Source organism: Stereum hirsutum, assembly GCF_000264905.1.
Source record: "Stereum hirsutum FP-91666 SS1 unplaced genomic scaffold STEHIscaffold_15, whole genome shotgun sequence".
NCBI classification, from domain to species: Eukaryota; Fungi; Basidiomycota; class Agaricomycetes; order Russulales; family Stereaceae; genus Stereum; species Stereum hirsutum.
This window is the reverse complement of record NW_006763145.1, coordinates 1,196,987-1,217,699: the sequence shown is the minus strand read 5'-3', so window position 1 is coordinate 1,217,699 and position 20,713 is coordinate 1,196,987. Positions and strand designations below refer to the sequence as shown.

The 20,713-nt window shown below is 52.3% G+C and overlaps 5 protein-coding genes and 1 non-coding gene across 6 annotated transcripts; 4 read left to right on the top strand and 2 right to left on the bottom strand.

Annotated features, from left to right (window-relative positions):
• Positions 1-783: 783 nt before the first annotated feature.
• STEHIDRAFT_64936 (uncharacterized protein) lies at positions 784-1,547 on the bottom strand (the record flags this gene model as incomplete). The annotated part of the gene is made up of 3 exons (XM_007308275.1): positions 784-1,038; positions 1,105-1,259; positions 1,379-1,547. The coding sequence occupies 3 exons, from the start codon at positions 1,545-1,547 to the stop codon at positions 784-786; spliced, it is 579 nt and encodes a 192-aa protein (XP_007308337.1).
• Positions 1,548-3,246: 1,699 nt separating this feature from the next.
• On the top strand, positions 3,247-3,340 carry STEHIDRAFT_t226. Its single transcript has one exon. It is a non-coding gene; the product is annotated as a tRNA-Val (tRNA).
• A 196-nt stretch (positions 3,341-3,536) lies between these two features.
• Positions 3,537-6,557, bottom strand: STEHIDRAFT_124629 (ribosomal protein L15). Its single transcript, XM_007308593.1, has 9 exons — positions 6,433-6,557; positions 6,144-6,307; positions 5,855-6,014; positions 5,481-5,667; positions 4,464-5,341; positions 4,192-4,307; positions 3,913-4,069; positions 3,738-3,813; positions 3,537-3,679 (listed from the first exon to the last, which is right to left on the bottom strand). The coding sequence occupies exons 1-5, from the start codon at positions 6,511-6,513 to the stop codon at positions 5,172-5,174; spliced, it is 762 nt and encodes a 253-aa protein (XP_007308655.1). The 5' UTR covers positions 6,514-6,557; the 3' UTR covers positions 3,537-3,679; positions 3,738-3,813; positions 3,913-4,069; positions 4,192-4,307; positions 4,464-5,171.
• A 161-nt stretch (positions 6,558-6,718) lies between these two features.
• On the top strand, positions 6,719-9,677 carry STEHIDRAFT_171421 (tRNA isopentenyltransferase; the record flags this gene model as incomplete). The annotated part of the gene is made up of 8 exons (XM_007308592.1): positions 6,719-7,107; positions 7,191-7,654; positions 7,732-7,816; positions 7,888-8,083; positions 8,169-8,501; positions 8,577-8,633; positions 8,737-8,830; positions 8,978-9,677. Exons 1-8 carry the CDS (start codon positions 6,781-6,783, stop codon positions 9,675-9,677), a joined length of 2,256 nt encoding a protein of 751 aa, XP_007308654.1. The 5' UTR covers positions 6,719-6,780.
• A 677-nt stretch (positions 9,678-10,354) lies between these two features.
• STEHIDRAFT_161078 (FAS1 domain-containing protein) lies at positions 10,355-12,218 on the top strand (the record flags this gene model as incomplete). Its single annotated transcript, XM_007308591.1, has 6 exons — positions 10,355-10,587; positions 10,646-10,720; positions 10,791-11,200; positions 11,263-11,351; positions 11,419-11,662; positions 11,722-12,218. 6 exons carry the CDS (start codon positions 10,355-10,357, stop codon positions 12,216-12,218), a joined length of 1,548 nt encoding a protein of 515 aa, XP_007308653.1.
• Positions 12,219-12,634: 416 nt separating this feature from the next.
• On the top strand, positions 12,635-15,913 carry STEHIDRAFT_141780 (uncharacterized protein). Its single transcript, XM_007308590.1, has 9 exons — positions 12,635-12,660; positions 12,748-13,082; positions 13,145-14,183; positions 14,252-14,307; positions 14,370-14,639; positions 14,682-15,243; positions 15,319-15,469; positions 15,535-15,611; positions 15,680-15,913. The coding sequence occupies exons 2-6, from the start codon at positions 12,816-12,818 to the stop codon at positions 15,213-15,215; spliced, it is 2,166 nt and encodes a 721-aa protein (XP_007308652.1). The 5' UTR covers positions 12,635-12,660; positions 12,748-12,815; the 3' UTR covers positions 15,216-15,243; positions 15,319-15,469; positions 15,535-15,611; positions 15,680-15,913.
• The last annotated feature ends 4,800 nt before the right edge of the window (positions 15,914-20,713 follow it).

Here is a 20,713-nt window from a genome sequence, read left to right as displayed (position 1 = left end):
ATGCATTCGAGTCACCGAGGGGAGGCATGGTGGCCAGCCTGTACGATGGAACCTCGATTGTTTCCTGGATGAACAGTGACAAAAAATAAGCACATCTACCCTCAAACGAATGCCATAAAGTGGGAACGTACTTGAGTCGTGCGAATGCGAAGACGAACTAGGCCCTTGTGGTGACGGGCCAGCTTAGTTGGACCAAATGGCCCCCGTGAATTCAATCTGTGGGCCCGAGTGCGTCAGAATGAGTAGCACAACAAGTGAGAGATCCGAGACTCACGAGGCTAGGAGTGAATTGGAATATACTGCAAAGAACTGTTGAGATAACAGGTTATGGTGTTGAATGGTGCTAATTACCCACATTTGGAGTAAAATGCGGTTATTGAGGTGAATATAGCTATATAATAAACGATCAAATAAGCCAAGAGCTGTGGGATTTTACGAATATGGAGGATGGCTTACCAGTGTGCGGAGTCACAATAGCCTTATACCAAGACCGAGTAAGTTGTCAGAGGCTCGGGAGGATATAAGACAGGATTTACCGTGACCATGATGCCTACTGCCATGAATCTATCAAATAAATGTTAGAATAGGGATACGAGCATTCAGAAAATTTACATCTTACGCCGTGACCATTCCACTCTCTATTGACAATCAATACAAACATGATAGAACGGCTGATGAGAAGGTTTAGTGTAACATACCAATTGTCCAACGAACTATTGTTGTAATGATATCATTCGTACTGACCAATTGGGTCAGTTGGGTCAAGTAGGATTAGAAAGATATTTACTTTCTGGCTGCCGTACGTCTTTTGTACAAGCAATAACAGAGTGAACTCGTGTTGATGATGTCGATGAGGACGTCCAGGGCGGCGGTCGCAGTGATAGCCCGGTAGAGGTTTTCTGGGTATGGGCCTTTGGCCGTAACCAAAGCATAGGTGCCATAGCACGACCCGACGACTTCAAGTAAAGACCCGGTCCAAGAGAGCACGCTGACCATAATCCAGCCTGAAAGTGCATACAGGCGGAAGGAATAGTATGCCTAGAGCGAAAACATGCAATAATTAGTTGGACCAGGCCAAGATCATAAACTTGGACGCCTACGAACTTGCACAAAAGCAGTAATGAGCCCATGCACCACCAAGGAATAGCTCAAAGCCCAGCAGCCATATTTGATGGCGTCCGCATTGCCATAGAGAGTCACGGTTAAATGGTATTGATGGGCCCAAAACATTACGCTATGGATAGTTTCCAGAATCCTGTCTCCCCTCAGGATCGGAGTGACGGATGTTAATGAAGAGGAAGACACACACCACACCGAGGCGACCTATAAAATATGTGCCCAATCAGCATGAAAGAATGTTGAAGAAGAAATTGTCGACTTACTAGACAGCGGATCAGCGACCCGTCGCCAAATCCGCTTCTCCAATAGACAAAGACTTGAGAACAGCTAATAGCATAGAGGAATGTGGATATTATGATGGATACGTCGAGTCCACCAAGGTCAACAATCTCGACGTTTGAAACGTCGGGGGGCAAGGATTGGTCCATGACGGAGAGCCTGAAGGAGTTGCATTCTGGATCACATACAAACGAGTACTTATGAAACGAGATCCAGAAGGATCTTTTCCCTGGATCAACTCGCTCGTGGCGGAACAGAGATGATATAGGAAAAATGGATTCTAAGACTGGAATGCACAACACAAGTAAAATGATTCGAATCTGGGGTTGTGATATCGTGTGCCCTATTTGGCCAGAGATATATCATTTTCAACTCCTTATTTACTCACATCTTCCTGATGGAGGCTACGAGGCTTTTAGTCGCCTGTAAAGTAATGAGCAGCAGCAAGTCTAGAAAACGCTTTACGATTTCCGAGAGCTTTGAGTCTCAGAACGTCGCATCGATACTCAGTGCACCGCCCTTTGTAGTATCGACCGAGCCGCAAGCCTCTCTTCGGTCTTGAACCGGGATAGAAAGCTGTGCCGCGGGACACACAGCAGGCTGCACATCGCGGTATCATATAGTATCATATGCACTCGTGATCAAGTGATGAAACTCGTGTTAACGAGAGGCCGCGATACAATGGGTAGATGTAATGAATCTTGAAATGCGTCGTTCTTGGCCCTGCGGAATGAAGGTGAGCCCAGAAGCTCTTCAGAGGGGAAGCATTCTAATTTGGCGTCCAATAACGTCAACATGAAAGCGGATCACGAACTCGTTCGCCAACAGCGCTTCACAAAAGGGCTTATATGTTAAGGAAAACTTAGAACTTTTTGCGAGAGCTCATTGGCTGATCGGACAGATCTTCCGCCAACGAGTTCCAAGTAAACTTGAAACATATAGGTCTAAAGTCTTCTTTGTGAGAAGGACGGGAGATGGATGAGATCTGCAGCAGTGATGCCATCGACGTATAACGGGGTATGAACACATGCAAAGGTCAAAGCTTACAACTTACGTGCACATTGCTCGAACTTGGAATTTTGAACTCAGTTCCCCCTATCAAATAAAGCGAATCAAACAGGACAGAGACTTACTGGGAGGATGAGAGTGACTTATTTCATTCTCATCGTCAGTGATGAGCCCACAGGCCCAGTGTTGATCTATAACAGACGAAGCAGGGATCATTGGAGGCCAACAGGTAGATGCTTCTGATGAAAAATATCTGAGGAGCTAGGGTCACTAATTTCGGAAACCATTTAGCTGGAAGAGAGCAAGATAGACACCAAAACGACTGCGAGTGAGTTCCACGGGACATCAAAGAAACACTTGCCAGATATTGATTCATACGCCGTGATTGAGGATCGCTGGGTCGAGTGTCGACGAGCATCGTCCTACAGAGTCCAATAGAACCTTGAACCTTATCGAGTATCAGAATTTGATCTAGTTGAGCTTGTCAGTTGTATTTCAGTTCTTTGTTTTGTACCAGAGAAGGAGGTACTGCCTTTAGTACGCGACTCAGGCATGCGAAAATTTGAATGGAAGCTGGCGGTCGAGATCGGGGTGGGGACGCGTGTGCGGTCTTTGGGTAGAAAGGGAAACATCACGGAACAACGTATCCGACTGGTATAGATTCGGACAAGGGCGAAGCTTGATCTGAGGTGTCCGCTTTTCATTGGTTCAACCCAGGATCGAACTGGGAACCGGCTTACTGAAAATCAGTGACTGGCGGAGCCTTCCGACCGTCTGGTCTGCCTCTGAGCCAAGTCGAAACCAATCAAATCGTAAGTTACCGCTCGAAGAATGAGGTAAGGTTCAATGGTCTAATGGTTATGATTTCTGTCTCACACGTCTCCAGTCAGAGAAGGTGCACAGAAGGTTCCCAGTTCGATCCTGGGTTGAACCAATGAAAAATGCAGTAGCCTCGCATTTTTACACTGGTACTGTCAGTTTGGAAAAGAAAACCCCGACCCCGACCCAGATTCACAAAAGAACTGTGATTGGCAGTGTCAGGAGAGCCACTGCCGAAGTCAATGGGCGTCCATATCCAGCACGAAGTTCCCGCCACACGCCACTCTTTCCACGTCCACAACCTTCGACCATCACCACCACCATCGCCACCACAATCACCACCTCTCTCCATCCCCCTCTACACAGCCCGTCTAATCCCTGTCCTCGATACTCTCAAGCCATGGCGAACACAACCGTCCGCGGCGCTCTCGCCATCCACGGCCAAAACCCCCAGGTAACGTCCCACAACTCCTCTCCAACCGGCTCTATTCGCCTGATTCTCATCCGTCAAGTTTCTAGTCGAGACCGTCATCCGGAATCGCATCTACGAGTCCAGTTTCTGGAAGGAACATTGTTTTGCGCTGACTGGTATGCCTCGTCTCTCGTCTCTTGTCCTCATCCCTTTCGACCTCCTCTGAACCGGGGGTGGACGCGTCTGATGTTGCGTTGCACTTTTGAACCTGATAGCGGAAAGTCTGATCGACAAAGCCCTCGAGATGCGGTACATTGGTGGGGTGTTTGGGAATCAACGACCGACGGAGTTTCTTTGTCTGCTTCTGAAGCTGTTGCAGATCCAGCCGGAGAAGGAGATATTAGTAGAGTATTTGCAGGCGGATGAGTTCAAGTGCGTTTTCATTCTCAACGTCGACCTTGCTTTCCTTCGTCTTAGCTCCTTCACTTCCCCTGCCCCTGCCCGTCGTGGGTTAGTGAAGAGATAGCTGACGCGGTGCTTTGGTGGTCTTATAGGTATCTCAGAGCGTTAGCAGCGATGTACATCCGCATGACCTTCGCAGCCGCAGACGTCTACAGCCTCCTCGAACCCCTCCTCAGAGACTTCCGAAAACTGCGCTACCGAAACATGTGTACGTCCCTTCCTCTCCTTCCTTCCTTCCCCTCCTCTCCTTCCTCCTTCCTCCCTTCTCCCTCCCTTCTCCCTCTTCTCCCTCCCTTCCCCCTCCTCCGCCCCTTTCGCCCCGCACAATCCCCACTAAAATCCACACCTCCCACCCTACTTACAGCGAACTACACAATAACCCACTTCGACTCCTTCATCGACCAACTCCTCACCTCCGAACGCGTCTGCGACATCATCCTCCCCCGCCTGACGAAACGTGACGTCCTCGAAGAACTAGGCGAGATCGGGCCGCGGAAGTCTTTGTTGCTTGATGCTATGGAGGGTAAAGAACGTAGTGTCAGTCGTAGTCGGTCGAGATCACGTAGTCGGTCGAGATCACGTAGTCGGTCGAGATCACGTAGTCGGTCGAGGTCGAAGTCGAGATCAAGTAGTCGGGGCAGAAGGGACGAGGGCGAGGAGGGTGAAGAGGGCGAGGTTGGAATTGAGAGGAGAGGGAGGAGTCCCAGTAGGAGTGATAGGACGGGGACGCAGACGCCGTCGGAGGTGGGGTCGAGGTATGTGTCGAGGAGTCGGTCGGGGTCGAGGTTTAGGAGTAGGAGTAGGAGTATTTCGCCGGATAGGATGGATACGGCTACGTAGCGTGCAATCTAAGTCATGTATACCTTTTTCTTAAGCTTCAGATCCTTGCTGTACGCTTCCCTACTTCTTGGTGTCCACTCTGCATCGTCACCTACGAGCCGTCTTGTCTACACCGTGTCTGCGTTCACCCGCAATGTATCTGGGGGTGTATGTATCATGCAACCAGTCGTACGTCTACTCTAACTAGACTGTAGACAACCGCAACAACAACAACAACGAAGAACACGTCCGTCTAAGTATTCGAAGCCATCTTCAACGTGCTCTTCGAAGGCTTATCGAACTCCTGCTCCTTAAACACCAACAACTGCTTCGAAAGTTCTTTCCACCGTTCCTCCACGAGCGGGTTCTTCGTGATGCCTTCTGGAGAGAGATATCCGCGGTTGCGCCAGTCGGTGTACCATGCTATTCGTCGCAGGGTGGGCATCAGTGGTCGCTCATCATTCCTAGCGAAAAGAAAAGAAAGGGAACGGAACGGAAGGGAAGGAAAGGAAGGAAGGGAAGGCAAGGAAGGGAAGACAGGCAAAGGAGAGAAGAAACGCACTAATATCCTTCCTAAGCGTCGGCGCCGCCGACGTCCTATCCGTCTTACCCTTAAGACAGTCGAACAACGAAACCTGGTTGTAATACTTGCAGAACACAGAACCGCCGGCTGCTTCGATGGCTTTGATGGCGGATTTGGAGGCGCGGGAGGGGGTTACGTGGATTGGGACTTTGAGCTGTTCGGCGCCCTGTGGGAGTTGAAGTTGGACACGAGTGGATGGATGAACGGGATGGATGAACGGGATGGATGAACGGGATGGGATGGTAGTATGGAGGTGTCGTCGACGTCGGTGTCACGGTTTGTTTATAAGTACGAATAACAATTGTGAGTACGTGGTGCAGAGCAGAGGAAGGGCTATGTAGAAAAGGACGTACATCCCCAAGAATCTTCACCCCGTCATGCGCATCATGTATACATCCACTCTCCACCAAATCTCTCGCCGTAATCGGGTTCTCAGGCGTCGAGCTCAACCGTCCCTGCAGCACCCAAAACGCGATCCTATCCAAATTAACCGGCGCCCATGTCTTGCCCGTCCTTCACGTCCCACCCCACCACCGAACACGTCCCACCACCGAACACGTCCCACCACCGCACACCAGACACTGTGAGCCCACAAACAACGACAGAATGTGAATGAGAATGTGAGTGTGATGAAGAACGCACTGGTTGAAGAACCCCCTCTTCGGGAAAAGCTTCGAGATGGTAGTCTGACCACCTTCGAAACCAGCCTTGGGTTTCCCGTTCCCCGCGCGTGCTTTTTGACCTTTGTGGCCTCGTCCGGAGGTCTTACCGAGACCTGAGCTGCGACCGCGACCTACGCGTTTTTGCTATACACACACAACCACATACGGATAACGAAACGGGCCAGGAGTAGAACAGAATAGAGTCAGCACGATGAACAAGGACGCGAAGGAGTTGTAGGAAGGGAAGAGGGAGGGGGAGGGGTGCTGACGGAGTGTTGCGAGCCTGGGGCAGGGCTGAGGTTGAAGAGGTGGACTTTGCCAGTCGAGGATTTGAATCGGGCGGCTGACATCGTCCACGGCGATGAGCAGAGACTCAGAGAACGAAAGAGGTGGTTGAGTGTAGAGCTGCTGCAGACTGTTCAGTTAACGTCGGAGGCGAGTGCCACAAGTTGCCTTTTTCGGCTCACAAGGAATTCTGTGGTGGTGTGGCGAGCGACTTGCACTCAACCGTGATCACGCCAATGGGCTTCGAGTAGGCTGGTGCATTTCTTCAAACATACCTGCTATGCTTATATTCTGATATCCATGGCTCTATATCCTAGAGCATAAACTTCTCAATGGACTCAGAAATGCCGCCCTTTCGTCCGCTCCTCGCCATCTGTGGCACCACCGGCGTAGGCAAATCCAAACTCGCCGTCGAACTCGCTCTCCTCCTCTCCTCCTCCTCCTCCAATTCCACTTCACCTCATCCGCAACTCCCACACGGCTGGAACGGAGCCCGAGTGATCAATGCAGACTCTATGCAAGTCTACGCCGGAATGGACATCATCACGAATAAGATCCCGCTGCAGGAGCAGAAGGGCGTGGAGCATGTGTTGATGGGGTTTAAGAAGCCTGGGGAACAGTATGTGGTGGGCGAGTGGGTGAAGGATGCGATGAGAGAAGTATGTAGGTTTCTTATTTCTTGGGTCTTCACGACTCGAGAGTCGATGGTTGTGGCATTGAACAAGATGTGTGTGTGGCGTAGATCGAGGAAACGCACAGGAGGAAGCAAGTCCCTATCATCGTTGGCGGAACTTCGTACTGGATCCAACATCTTCTGTTCCCAAACAGACTTTCGAAGGATCCTTCGTCCTCCTCGCCGTCCTCATCCCGTCCATCCTCGCCTACCTCCTCATCTGAACCTCCGCCACTCCACTCATCAACCACCGGCACACCCTCCCCCGCCCTCCTCTCAGCCACATCCTCCCTCTCTCCCCCTCTCCTCTCCCTATGGTCCTCCCTCCCCTCCACACCACCCTCCGCAACCTCCGACCCCGACGCAGCATACACACTCCACACACTCCTCGCCGCCCTGGACCCCGCCGTCGCAAGTCGTTGGCATTGGAGGGACACGAGGAAGGTATTAAGGAATCTTGTTATCATGAAAGAAACGGGAAGGAGGCCTAGTGAGATTATTGAGGAACAGTCGAGGGAGGGCGCGAGACCTAGGTCTGTGTTTGATTCGGTTTGGGTTCGCTTGTACTTATTGTTTGAGTTGACGTTGACGTTGAGTTTGTTGAGATCAGGTATGATACGCTGTGCTTTTGGTTATACGCAGATCCGAAGTCTTTGAACCCACGGCTGGATGAACGGGTGGATGAGATGCTCGCGGTGCGTGTTTATTCCTTTACCTTTGAGCTCACATTCCCAGTGGTTCATTGTCTTTCTTTTTTGGTGGATAGCAAGGCCTCATGAAAGAGATTGTCGAAATGCGGGAAATAGCATCCGACGGTCGCAGCTCCATCTCATCATCATCGCCAGGAACAGCAGCCTCATCCTCTGCCGGTGAGCCACCGCCACCAGAAGGGGAAGTTTCAGGCTCAGGCCCTTCGTCGGGCCCAGAGAAAGACTATACGCTTGGTATATATCAATCCATAGGTACGCTCCATCCCTCCGCCAATCCCATCTCTTGCTCGCTCACCTCACACCGCTCCAATGAACTCAACCCGTATCTACTCCCCAGGCTTCCGCGAATTCGACACCTACCTCAACATCCACCCTCTCCCCTCCACCTCTCCTCTTCCCTCCTCCTCCTCCTCCTCCTCCTCCAATAACATCAGTGGTAAGAACGCGGACCCAGACTTCGACGTCGCAGTCGAAGAAATGAAACTTTCTACGCGCAAGTATGCGAAGAGACAGGTTTCGTGGATCAGGAATAAATTGTTGCCTGCTGTTTTTGCGGCTGGGGACGATGGGGGAGGAGCGAATTGTGGTGGAGAGGCTGATGATGGTGGCGGAGAGGCTGATGAAGGAGAGAGGCGGGTGCAGATGCGGGCATATGTGCTTGATGCGACTGGTACGCTATTCGTCCCTGACATTCATAATTCTACCCCAATATCTGACCAAACTATGAACGCGTACATACATACAGACGTCGACGAGAAATGGACGCCCAACGTTCTCGATACAGCCAGCAACATCATGCACAGTACGTTTCCCTTCCTTTCCTTTCCTTTCACCTTCCTCTGCATTTTTCTTATCGTTCTTCTCCTTCCTCTCACCACACCACTCATATCATTCACCCAATCCAGCCTTCCTCGCAGAAAAATATACCTCCCTCCCCGATCCAGTCTCCCTCTCCGAGACTGCAGCGAGACTTCTTGCAGTAGCTCATAAACCTACGAAGTAAGCCCACACGTCCCAGTTCCCTCTTCTCCCCAACTCCCTTCATTAACGCAAACTCCTCTCCCTTCTTCCCCCCTCCCCCCCCCTCCTCCCTCCCCCCTCCGCTGACACCATCACACAAACACACACAAACAAACACCCACCCAGCCCAACCTCCCTCCTCACCGCCCATCAAAAACACACCTGCCCAACCTGCACCCTCTCTCCCTCCCGCCCCATCATGATCGAGTCCGGAAAAGAATGGGATGTTCATGTGCGGACGAGGATTCATAGGCGGTTGGAGGAGAGGGCGAAGGGGGGGTTGAGTGGGAAGGAGAGGTGGGAGGGTGAGAAGGTTAGGAGGGAGGCGGAGGGGATGGGGATGGGGATGGGGATGGGAGTGGGGGAGAAGGAGGGGGGAGAGGGGAGTGGGGCGGAGAAGGTTAACGAGGACGGGAAGGAGGAGGAGGAGGAGGCGAAGAGGAAGGACATGGAGGAGAACGAGAAGGAGGGGAGTGATGCTGCGAAAATCAACGAAGGGGAGACGGAGGAGGACAAGGCGAAGAAGGAGGTGCAGAAAGAAAAAGCGGAGAAGAAGGCGGAAAGGGAAGAGAGACGAAAGAGACTGGAAGCGTCGAACGTGAAATTGGCGAGGTTGAGGGTGAAGATGGAGCAGAAGAAGGCAGAGTATGAAGCTCAGAAGTTGGTGGTGGCGGAGGCGCGGGCAGCGGTGGAGAGGGAGGAGAAGGAGTTGAAGGAGTTGAGGGCGCGGGCGGAGCTGGAGAGGGAGGTGAAGGAGGCGAAGAGGATCGTGGGATGGCGGAGGGAAGATGTTGAGATCTTGCGGAGATTGGGTTATAATGGGTGATGCGTGAATATACTGTCCAACCAATCTTGCGGTGGCTTCTTGATGATATCTTGGGGCATAATCTGGCTGGGTATGTACTCGAGCATGTTTCGTTGTGGAACTGCAAAAATATATCGCTCGCCACACGCCACAAAGTGCCCACCGGGAATCCCCGATATATAACCTTTCGATGCGCCCAATTTGGACTCGTCAAACCTTGTCCCCGTACAGATCTGACGACACCCGGCTTCGCAATGCCGCTCTGAGATCCTTGTGCCCATTTCTCTGCTGAAACCCGCTCACCGCAGCCTTTTCGTTCTTGCACTTGGCCTGGTCAAGTCTGGACGATCCTGGTCTTGCCCTCTTCCGAAAAGCGACTGAGCCGGCGAGCACCTCGATACTTACAGCAGTGCTCCAATAGAACGCGTAATATTTGTTGTATTACTCGATCCATCACTCCGCCTGAGCGTGCGCAGTGAATTGCTGCTGTGCGAATGTCCTCATGGAGAACTTCTGACCTGCCCATCGAGCGCGATGACGCCACCCTCATCATCCATTCCCATCTTCGGCCCTCGCAGTGGCGCCGGATTGCGTGGCCCCTATTACAGTGCAGTACCACAACCTCATGGCTGAGGGCATATATAAGCCTCGCCTCGTCCAGATGCGTCTCCCCATCCTTGAGCAGTCCGACCCCCATCATGCTCGTCTCTGCCCTCGCGCCTCTTCTGACCGCAGGCTTCGCGGCAGCGTTCGTCCTGCCCGAGTCGCTCCGTCTCAACAAAATCGATATCGACTCGTTTTATCCAGAGTCGTTGAAGGATGTTGCGAGTGCTGTTGAGAATGTTGAGCATATCGTTGATGCGTTGACTCATCCGTTCACTCCCGACCCCGAGGACAAGACGGTGTACGAGCTCATTGCTGCGAACCCAGAGTCAGTCTTTTTTGTGTGTCAAATCGCGTTGATATAACTTACCGTATGCTCGATTCAGGTTCTCTAAACTCCTCAAGGTCATCGACTTTGCCGGCGAGCCGATTGTTGACTTGTTGAACAGCACTGACGCAAAGTAAGCTGCCAGCCCCTATTTCTCTCAACAGACCTGGAAAGCGAGCTCAACCTTACTCTATTCCTCCCAGCTTCACTGTCTTCGCGGTTCCCAATTCAGGTCTCCGTCACCCAGGTCATGATGAGGATCTCGCTGCAGGTCTAATGTCCGGTGACGCCGAATACGACCTCGTCGACATCTCCAATGCCGTCGAAGGCCTTGAGGCACAGGACGACGACGACGACGACCACAAGAAAGAGAGGCGAGAATTCTTCAAGAAACTCGCACAGGCCGTTTTGCTCTACCACGTCGTCCCCGAGCGCGCTTTCACCTCGAGCGAACTCGCGGTCAATACCACCTTTGCGACCAAGTTGAGCTTGCCGGACGATTCGTTCAAGGGGGAGCCGCTTCGTGTTCGTGTCGCGGCGACGCCTCCGTTTAAGACGCTTGTTGTGAACTTCTATGCGAAGGTAATCAAGTCGAATGTTTATGCTAGCAATGGTATGTTGTACACGGTGGATGTGCGGGACCATTCAGAACTGACGTCTTTTATTAATTTGCAGGAATTGTGCATGTCATCAATCACCCGTTGTTCCCACCTCCTTCCATCTTCCAAGAGTTATTCCAACTTCCCTCCACGTTCTCTATCGCCGTAAGCTGCCTTCCTACCGTCTTGCCTTATCTCGACTTCGCGAAGACTTACACCCATCTTGATGTAGTCTACTGCCCTCCAACGCACCAACCTCCATAACTTTGTGGAATGGCGTTACGAGCCCTCGGAAGACAAGGATGGTGAAGGCTCCGTCAAAGGCAACCCCGCCGTCACTTTTTTCGCCCCAGACCACTCGGCGTTCAAGAGGTTGCCGACAAAGCTCGCCCTTTTCTTGTTCTCGCCGTTCGGAGAGCACGTGTTGAAGAAGGTTCTGGCATACCACATCGTGCCAAACTACGTTTTGCATACCGGTCAGTTTATATTGTTTCGTAGGAGTTGCTAAGCAAGTTGCTGATGGGTGGTGGTGTAGATTATGCGTTCAACGTCACGACTGGCGAGGAAGTCATCTTCGGTCCTCCCAAAGACTCGGAAGACACTTCCACTAACTGGCTCCAATCCCTCTACCCCGCATCCGAGTCTTCCTCTTCCTCTTCTTCGCACCCCCCTCACCCCCCTCCCCACGCACCCCCCACCTACTACTCCTTCAACATCCACCCCGGCACCCTCCTCGGCTCCAACCACACCCTCGACATCTCCGTGACTAAACGCGTGCTCAAGTCTCCACTCCCAGGCCACGGACACCCAGACACGTATTTGACGCACTTCGAGGTGGATGGGGAGAGGGTCGTGGTGAGCGATGGGCCGGCGCGGAATGGTGCCGTTCATGCGATTGGGAAGGTTTTGGACCCGAGGGGGAGGAAGCATGGGCGTCACTGTGGGCACGAGGCTGTGTATGAGCAGGAGGAGTATAATTGGGAGGATTGGGAGGAGTGGTTGCCGGCGTGGGCTGCTGGGGTGGAGTTTTGAGTGGGTTTATGATGCTAATGCTAACGCTTGAGCTCGTTCTGCTTGCTACATAAGTAGTACATAGAACGGATTCGCGCCCAGAAGTCTTCTCGTGTATTGTATTATCAACTTTGTTCTCCATGTTTTCTTTTGCACTCTGTATAATACAACTTTGTCAATATGTGGTTACTAGTGTAGAGTTCGGTGTGAAAAAAGCGAAAGCCTGTCCCTCCAACGAGCACAAGTGTAGTTGAGTGTAGCTGTATCCATTACCACGCCACACCTCGCCACACATGCCCCTGTCAGAAGCGCCGGTTGTTTCCGAGCCCGGCGTTACAGCGTTCTTTGACGGACTTCAACATGGACATTCCTGGGGGTTCTCATTCGACAAGTTCTATCTGTAGACAGAACCACGCACCCAGAAAGGGCGAGTAGTTCGGAGAGCATATATCTGCTGTACACCGTAAGTCCTCTCGCAGCTCGATAATTATCTCACAATCGTCGTGTTCGACGGAACTCATTCCTGTCTTGACTCTTCACCAATGCTCAGACGACGTCTGAGTCCTGCCCGTATCGACAATCCCTGGGTCCGCTGCTATCTAGAATCAAACTCTACCTATGGAGAACCTTACCCCAACCCCCACTCGGAGCTCCATCCCCTCAGACTTCTCCAATAAAACCCATCCCAACCATCCCAGTGTCTTCCAGCGCCTACGCATCCGAGACGTCTCGGACGCGTTCGTGGAGGGTTGTTTGGCTGATTTCGAGCGGGTGAATGGAGGGTGGATTGATGAGCTTGTTGAGCTTGAGTTGAGGTCGTCGATGGGTGTGAATGGTGACAGGCCCGGGGGTAGGAATAATGAGATGGGGATGCGTGGGCCTTTGGTGGGTCGTTCGATACTATGAGCTTATTGACGTGGAGACGCTGAATGTTGATAATTGTGCAGATGAACATCTTGAACTATATTGTCAACTTCCCAGACCCTTCCGATTCCGATTCCGATCCTCACCCCCGCAAGATCGTAGACGAACAAGCTTTATACCCCGACTCGACCACCTTTGACTTCGGTTTCCCAGCGATCAAGAAACCCGACTTCTCTATCTTATCTCGCAACGCGTCACCATCCAACCCGATTTCTCCAGAGAACTCCTGGCGTCTGCGAGACATGTTCATCGAGCTCAAGGCCTCGCGTGAACAGGGTCCAGGACTCGATTTCCCGAACAGCGAAAGCATAGTGTGGCAGTCCGCCAATTTCGCTCGTCTCCACATGTCCGCCCGCCCTTTCTCCCTATTCTCCATCGGCCTCATGATCCCCGGCTCGTCCTTCTCCGCCGGGATCTTCGATCGCGATGGTGTCACCGTCTCGCCTGTTCATCCGTTGTGGGATCCTAATACGCGTCAATTGGATGATGAAGGCATTCGTGTGTTCATTAGGCTCATTCGTAGCGTTGCTTGCGTCCTTTCGGATGAGGAGATAGGCCACGACCCGACTGTGACAGAGATCAAGCTCACCGACGGATCTCCTGCGTATACCTGCTCCCTTGGCGGCTCTGAATCGGAAGAAGATGATATCAATACCCGCCGCTGGTGTACCATCGGGCCTCCATTCTGGCGCTCTGTGTCGTATACGGGTCGGGGGACGCAGGTATGGGGCGTTCGGGAATATAGGGATGGAAAGCTCGTTGGGCCTGAGATGGTCATGAAGACCGCTTGGCGTACGATCAGGCGAACGACAGAGGCTGAGATCTATGGATTGGTCGAAGGAACACATCCCGGTCTTGTCGAATTCGTCGATGGGGGGGATGTGGCGTTTCCAGGCCAGCCTTCGAAGCCCATCACGGTCTATGGTCTGCGCGGCTACGAACCAGATGAGGACGGGACCGAGAGAGTTCTTCATCGGTTGGTGTTGAAGACGGTTGGTCGGCCGCTGTGGGAGTATGGAGATGATTTGGAGCTTGTTAGAGCTGTGAGGGCCGCGGTGCTCGGTGCGTATAACTTATAACCATTGCTCTGGTATGAACGTTATAAACTCATTCTGTTTCTATGAATATAGCGCATAAGTTTCTTTATGAACAGGGTATCCTCCATTGTGATGTTTCGGCTGGAAATGTATGTCATTCTTCGTTCTTACCCCCCTATGACTGTGGTTTTGAACTAATCTGTTTGGCTAGGTTCTGCTCAATAAGTCTGCGTCTATGTCCCATTCGGGATCCGAGGGCTTCCTCACAGACCTAGAACTGGCACATCTCGATGTTGCCGTCGTCGCACGGGCACGCAATACTGTCCAAGACGCCGGACCCGTCATCAGGAGCAGGGAGGGAGGATGCGCCGCACTACACTCGGAGAAGACAAGAAGAACGCGCAAGGACTTTAGTGATAGTCAAGTGGAGCATGCAGATGCGATGACGGCGAGTCTTCTCTACTCCTGCGTGCCGTTTACTGTGTATGAATGCTTACCCTTTCGTTTGTCGCTTCGTGTGTAGGGTACGGCTCAGTTCATAGCGCTGGAGCTTCTGTCTCCACCGAGGACAGAAGACGGCGAGAGGGAGACGCATGGGCCACACCACGACCTGGAATCCTTCCTCTACGTTCTGTCGTATGCAGTCATGAAACGCACCGACGAAATCTTCACTAGGGACCCCTCGCTGCTCGCAGACAAAACCAACAAATTCCAAAAAATCAAATGGGACGACTGGGTCAACAAAGCATTCGGCCATTCGACCCCCAAGCGCATACGAGACTCTCATGTGCAGCTCGCCCCGCTCAGTTGGTTTCACAGGGCCGCAGACGCATCGCTTTCGGTGTGCGTGAGGAGGGTTGTGTCGAGAGAGATGTATGACCTTTTGTTTGAGGCGAGGAAGTTGGTCGCGCGTCAGGTTAAGTGGTGGAGAGATTTTGAGGAGGAGGGGGAAGAGCGTATCAGTTATGATGCTGTGTTGAATATTCTTGATAAGGCTGCGGCGGACATGGGATATAAGGAAGGGTCTGGGTCTGAGGAGGATTTGGAGGGGGCTTGAAACCTAAACAAGGTCGGCGGGCAGTGAGGTGAATAGTCTTTCATATCCGGTCAACCCTCTTGCCTTTTGAGTTTCGTAGGCTGATCTCTTTCGTTGTGAGTAGTGATATTACCATTGGGTTGGTCTTTTGAAGCCATGGCTTTCACACATCCTTCCACGAACGTCGGTTCATCCACATTTGACTATCTCGCCTAGTCCGAATCATAGCAAATCCCATTGTTCGAATGATATGACCTAGAGAGCTTCTGCATGGGGTACGCTCATTTTCTGTCATATGGGCGCACCAGTTGTTGACGATATCTTTGTATGGGGTTTGTAGGCGAGCAACTAGTGAGCATTGACATCTGCCAGCGTTACACCTCAACACTGTCCACGAACCCCCAGGCTCCTCTCAAAGTACGTTCAGCCCTTCTCTTTCCACTCAGATTACGACCAACCGCGCTGACGAACGCTGCCCCTACCAGACTTGCGTCTTCTTCCACAAAGCGCACCTCCTCTCCGGTCAAGTCCACCCGAAACCCGAGTTGTATTCCGATTTCGCCTGGCTCATGAAAGGGGAGATCGAAAAGCGGGTAGAAGCAGAAGCTAAGTATTAGACGGGCGTGAAGGATATGTTGTCCGAAATCTAGAGCCTGTTCGTTAGCCGTACATCGTCTTTTACATATCGCTATTCCTCCCCTTTCCCATCTAATACAGTGCAATAGTGTCGTTCCCTCCATGAACTCGGCGACTGCTTGAAAGAACTGTCTGAGAAGGATAGCGGGGTACTCAGTCCTTTGCTCTCCCTGACGTCGATGCTGATGGAGCAATGTTCCCCTCCACGAACTTGGTCCATACATCACCTCCATTTCGACATGAGCACGAGTTCGCTCTTTGTCCTGATTCAAGTTATCATATCAAATACCCCCCTTCAATGCCCCTGTCGGTTTACGAAGTAATCGTGCATTCATGGCCACAAATGCGCTTTGTCCGTGCCAACTTACAATGCCGCCACAGCACAAAGGTTGGCACGGAGGCATGGCAACCCCAAGCCATTTACGAACAAGTATATAAGGGCCTCGCGGACACGCTCAAGCCAGTCTGGCACCACTCCCATCCTTTTCCATCTGCTGCTCTCTCCCTTTTCTCCCTCCTCTCAACAAGACGAGACATTCCAGACAGCGCCACACGCCACACCGGAGTTCGGACATCACGAGACATCACGACACTCGCAATTGGCAATTGGACACATCGCTCGCATGGTTTCCACGCGATGCCGGCGGCAAACCTATCGATCCGGCGGAACGTGATTTCCGACGCTCGCCGATTGTAATGTTCAACTTCTCTGTGCTACGGGCAAGCCACTGGACTGTGCGTATTCGTGCGTCCCCTCTAGATTATCTATGTTGTTTTGTTCTATGCTGGTGGGAGCGCTATACCCGAAGTGCGACGGGCTGAGAGGACTTGGTGGGGGCTGTGGAGCGGCTGTGGGCCTAGCGCGAGCCGCGTCACTGGAAAACGCATTGTTTTCCCGATTGGGACACCCTCTTGAGCTTGCCTTTTCCTGTGCGTTATTCTGTACCCGCATCGCTCCGCCGCGGGTATATCTAATCCATTTAATTTGATCTTGAAGCTTCCATTCCGTATCCCGTGATCCACCTCGCACCATCTAGACTTTTCTGACACAAGCCCACACGATCCCGCCGCGCGCTTCTTTTTGCGTTTATTCACACCAGAGGCCGAATTGGGACGTCCTGTTCAGCCACCCAATGACTAGAAGGCGACGGAATGCGATACCGCCCTGCCTCGAGGCGGCCGGCTACTGTTCGTTTCTAAGGCTTTCGTTTTTCCGGTTCTTATTTCCGGTATCTTGTTTGGTTTTCCGGACTCTGGAAAGGTATATAAGGGGCCCCTCCGAACAGAACTGGGGGGCAGGCATTGGTTGACTCTCGGCCACTTGCATCCCCCCACATTTTCTCTTCCCTCTTTTCCCTCCGCACTCCCGAGCTCGCTCGCTGTCGTCGACGATGCCCACGACGATGTCTCCGATATTGGTGAGTCCTCCCTTGCTCGTCGTCGTCGTCGTCGTCGTACCCTTCGCTCGTCGCTGATGCTTTTCGCTCTTTGCCACGTCAGCATTGTCGTCGCCAACATCGTCGCCAACCTCATCGACGACAACATCGCCGACCCTCCTCCTTCTCAGTTGCGCCCCCTTCTCTCTGTCATTGTCGTCATCGTCATCGTTGCTGACCACCCTCCTTGTCCCCATCTGCAGAATCATCGCCGTCGTCGACGACCCTCCCACTTGCAGGTGCGCACCCATCCTCTCTATCATCGCCATCATCATCGCTGACTCGCCTATCTTTTTTCGACGATCAGGTACATGCATCTATCGAGAGATCAGGTGCGTTTCCTTTTTGGGATGGTCGTCCGAGCTAGTATATATTGGCTTGGTCGTTTTATCGCTCCATCTTTTCTTCGTCCCCCACCTCGCTTATCTTCCATCCCCGTCGTTTATCGTCCCATCGCTCTCCACCCTCTTCCACCATCGACCTTATCTACCTTCATCTACCTTCGTCTACCTTCACCCACCTTCGTCTACCTTCACCCACCTTCGTCTACCTTCACCCACCTTCGTCTACCTTCACCCACCTTCGTCTACCTTCACCCACCTTCGTCTACCTTCACCCATCCTCACTGACCTTCGCCTATCCTCATCGACCCTTACCTACACTCACCAACCCTCACCTATCCTCGTCCACACTCACCCACCCTCACCCATCCTCACCCACACCAACCCTCGCCCTCTTACTCAGTATGTGCGTCACTAACCTGTGTGATCTCTGGCGACACTCTTGGACTTTGGCGACACCCTCGATTTTAGACGACCCTCCTTTGTTTCTTTCCTTATCTTTTCTTCCTCTTTTCTTCGTCGTTAGTCTCCCCACACACCCACCCTTCGTCATCGACCTTCGCCTCGACTCTTCCGTACTATACCCTTCCTTCCTTCTCTTTCACCTTCCACCTCGTCTCACTCTGTCTCTTGGTTCGTAAGTAGTCTCTCATCTATGGCGACACTCCTCTGCTTTGGCGACACCCTCAGCTTAGGCGACTTCTACCTTCCCTCGTCCTTCCTTCCGTCTGACCAACTCATCGCTACTTATACTCCCTCCCTCCCTCATACTATATAGGTACGTTGTCTCTTCACTTGTGCTACACTCGGCTGGGATACACTCGGGCTTAGGCGACTTCGCTTTTCGCTTTCCTCTCCCTCCCCTCTTCTCCTTCCTCCTCTATCATCGACTCGAACATAAGTTAAGGTCTCACTTGGTCTAAGGTCTAGGTCTAGATATATTGCGTGATCTTAAGGTATGTATAGTAGTAGATAATATATTGTGTGATCCTCTTCAGGTGTATCATATGTAAGAGCTTGGTCCTGGTCTTAGTCTCGGTCTCAATCTAGGCAACATCCACCGCCCACCCATTCCTCCCTTGTCTTGCGTGTCTGTCTGAATTCAAGGTAAGTCCCCCTGGGAGAGCGTCGACCTTGTCGTGGTCCAGGGGCTCAGTACCTCTTCGGGGGGAAGCCAACAGACGCTCACAAGGTGCGCTTCTTTTCTATCCTGTGTCGCTGATTTTCTCTAGAGCCTCTTACAGGAGTTCTGCCCGACACGAAACTCAGGCAGCTCCGCGGGGAACATGTATTGATCTGTGAGTTTTTCCTTTCGATACACCTATCCTAGTGACTACGCTGACTTCCTCCTCAGTTTCCCTACAGGTGTGTGATTGTGTGAATGTAAGAGATTGGCATCGACCTGCCTTGACAGCAGCGCCCTCGACGCGACCTCGACACCGGGCCCCAAGAGCTTCAAAACCGGTCCCCTTGGCAGAGTGTCGACCTTGTCGTGGTCAAGGGGCTTAGTACCTCTTCGGAGGGAAGCCAACAGACGCTCACAAGGTACGTCTCTTTCTTTATATTATCCCACTGATTTTTTTTAGATTGTTTTATAGGCGTGTCGCGTTGTGGTGAGTCTCCGTTATTTTGTCTCGTTCGCGTAGATTTGTCTTACTGATGCATTATGTTTAGTTTTTGTTAAAGGTGCGTGAGTGTGAGTGTGAGTAAAGGTACGTGCGGCGCTCTGCTTGCGAAAGCAGCATCGTCCTTCCCCTTGGCAGAGCGTCGACCTTGTCGTGGTCAGGGGGCTCAGTACCTCCTCGGAGGGAAGCTAACAGACGCTCGGAAGGTAGGTCTCTCTTCGTTCTATGTCGCTGATTTTATAGATTCTTTTAGAGCAGTGACGTTCGACACGAAACTCAAGATTTCCACGAGGAATATCTATTGATCAGTGAGTCATCCATTCCAATGCGCGCATACTCATGACCACGCTAACTTCCTCCTCAGTTTTGCTGCAGCTGTGTGACTGTGTGAATGTGAGAGAACGGCGTCGACCTGCCTTCAACAGCAGCGCCCGCGACATAATTTCGACACCGGGCCCCAAGAGCTTCAAGACCGGTCCCCTGGTAGAGCGTCGACCTTGTCGTGGTCCAGGGGCTCAGTACCTCTTCGGAGGGAAGCCAACAGATGCTCGTGCGGTAGGTATGCTAACCGGTGAGTTCCTCTCCCAATCTCGTTCACCAATATCTTTTACTAAAATTCTGCGCAGTTTTATTTCAGGGCCGTGCGTTGCAGTAAGCTCAAGACGATCGACGTCCTGATGTTCAACTCTCGGGCCCGACGACTCCGATCAAGCACGACATCAACAGGCGGTGGTCTCTGGGGCGCCTTGGGCTGCGCCTCTGGGTCTGCTGGGTCTCTAGGTGTGTTGTGTCTCTTCGTCTACTGAGTCTTTTCGTCTGCTTCATCTCTTCGTCTGTTTGTCCTCTTCCTTTGCTAGGTCCCTTAGGCTTGCTTTCTAGGCTGTTGGGTCTCGTGGGCTTGCGCTCTAGGTCTCTAGGTTTCTTGGCTTGTGCTGGTCTTGCTAGCGCTAGGCGACATCGACATCGACATCGCCCACGACCGGGCTCAAGCACGACATCGACATCGCCCACGACCGGGCTCAAGCACGACTTCAACATCGCCCACGACCGGGCTCAAGCACGACTTCAACATCGACCTCACGACCGAGCTCAAGCACGACGTCGACACCGAGCTCCAACGAGCTTCAAGACCGGTCCCCTGGGATAGCGTCGACCTTGTCGTGGTCCAGGGGCTCTAGTACCTCGGAGTCCGATCCTCCGAGGGAAGCCAACAGACGCTACTAACAGGTGAGTGCGTTCGTGCTTCAATCCACTTGTCTTTTCTGAGGCATTTCGTGCAGATTTGTTTCAGGTTCGGCATTGCGGTAAGCTCAAGACGACCGACGCTCCGATCACAACAATCTAGCACGACCGTGACGATGAGTCCGGCCGACGACTCCAATCAAGTACGATATCACCGGGCGGCGGGATCTGGGGTATCTTGGGCAGGGTATCTTGTGCTGGGTCCATAGGTCTGTTGTTTCTTTGGGTCTGTGGTCTCT

Excerpts from the sequence above, each read along its gene's own strand:
- STEHIDRAFT_141780 (XM_007308590.1), top strand. The coding sequence starts at position 12,816 with ATGGAGAACCTTACCCCAACCCCCACTCGGAGCTCCATCCCCTCAGAC. Across the intron at positions 13,083-13,144 it reads TGGGGATGCGTGGGCCTTTG|ATGAACATCTTGAACTATAT; the intron begins GTGGGTCGTTCG and ends ATAATTGTGCAG. Across the intron at positions 14,308-14,369 it reads GTGATGTTTCGGCTGGAAAT|GTTCTGCTCAATAAGTCTGC; the intron begins GTATGTCATTCT and ends CTGTTTGGCTAG.
- STEHIDRAFT_124629 (XM_007308593.1), bottom strand. The coding sequence starts at position 6,513 with ATGTCAGCCGCCCGATTCAAATCCTCGACTGGCAAAGTCCACCTCTTC. Across the intron at positions 6,015-6,143 it reads AAGAGGGGGTTCTTCAACCA|GACGGGCAAGACATGGGCGC; the intron begins GTGCGTTCTTCA and ends TGGGACGTGAAG. Across the intron at positions 5,342-5,480 it reads GACGCTTAGGAAGGATATTA|CATGGTACACCGACTGGCGC; the intron begins GTGCGTTTCTTC and ends TGCGACGAATAG.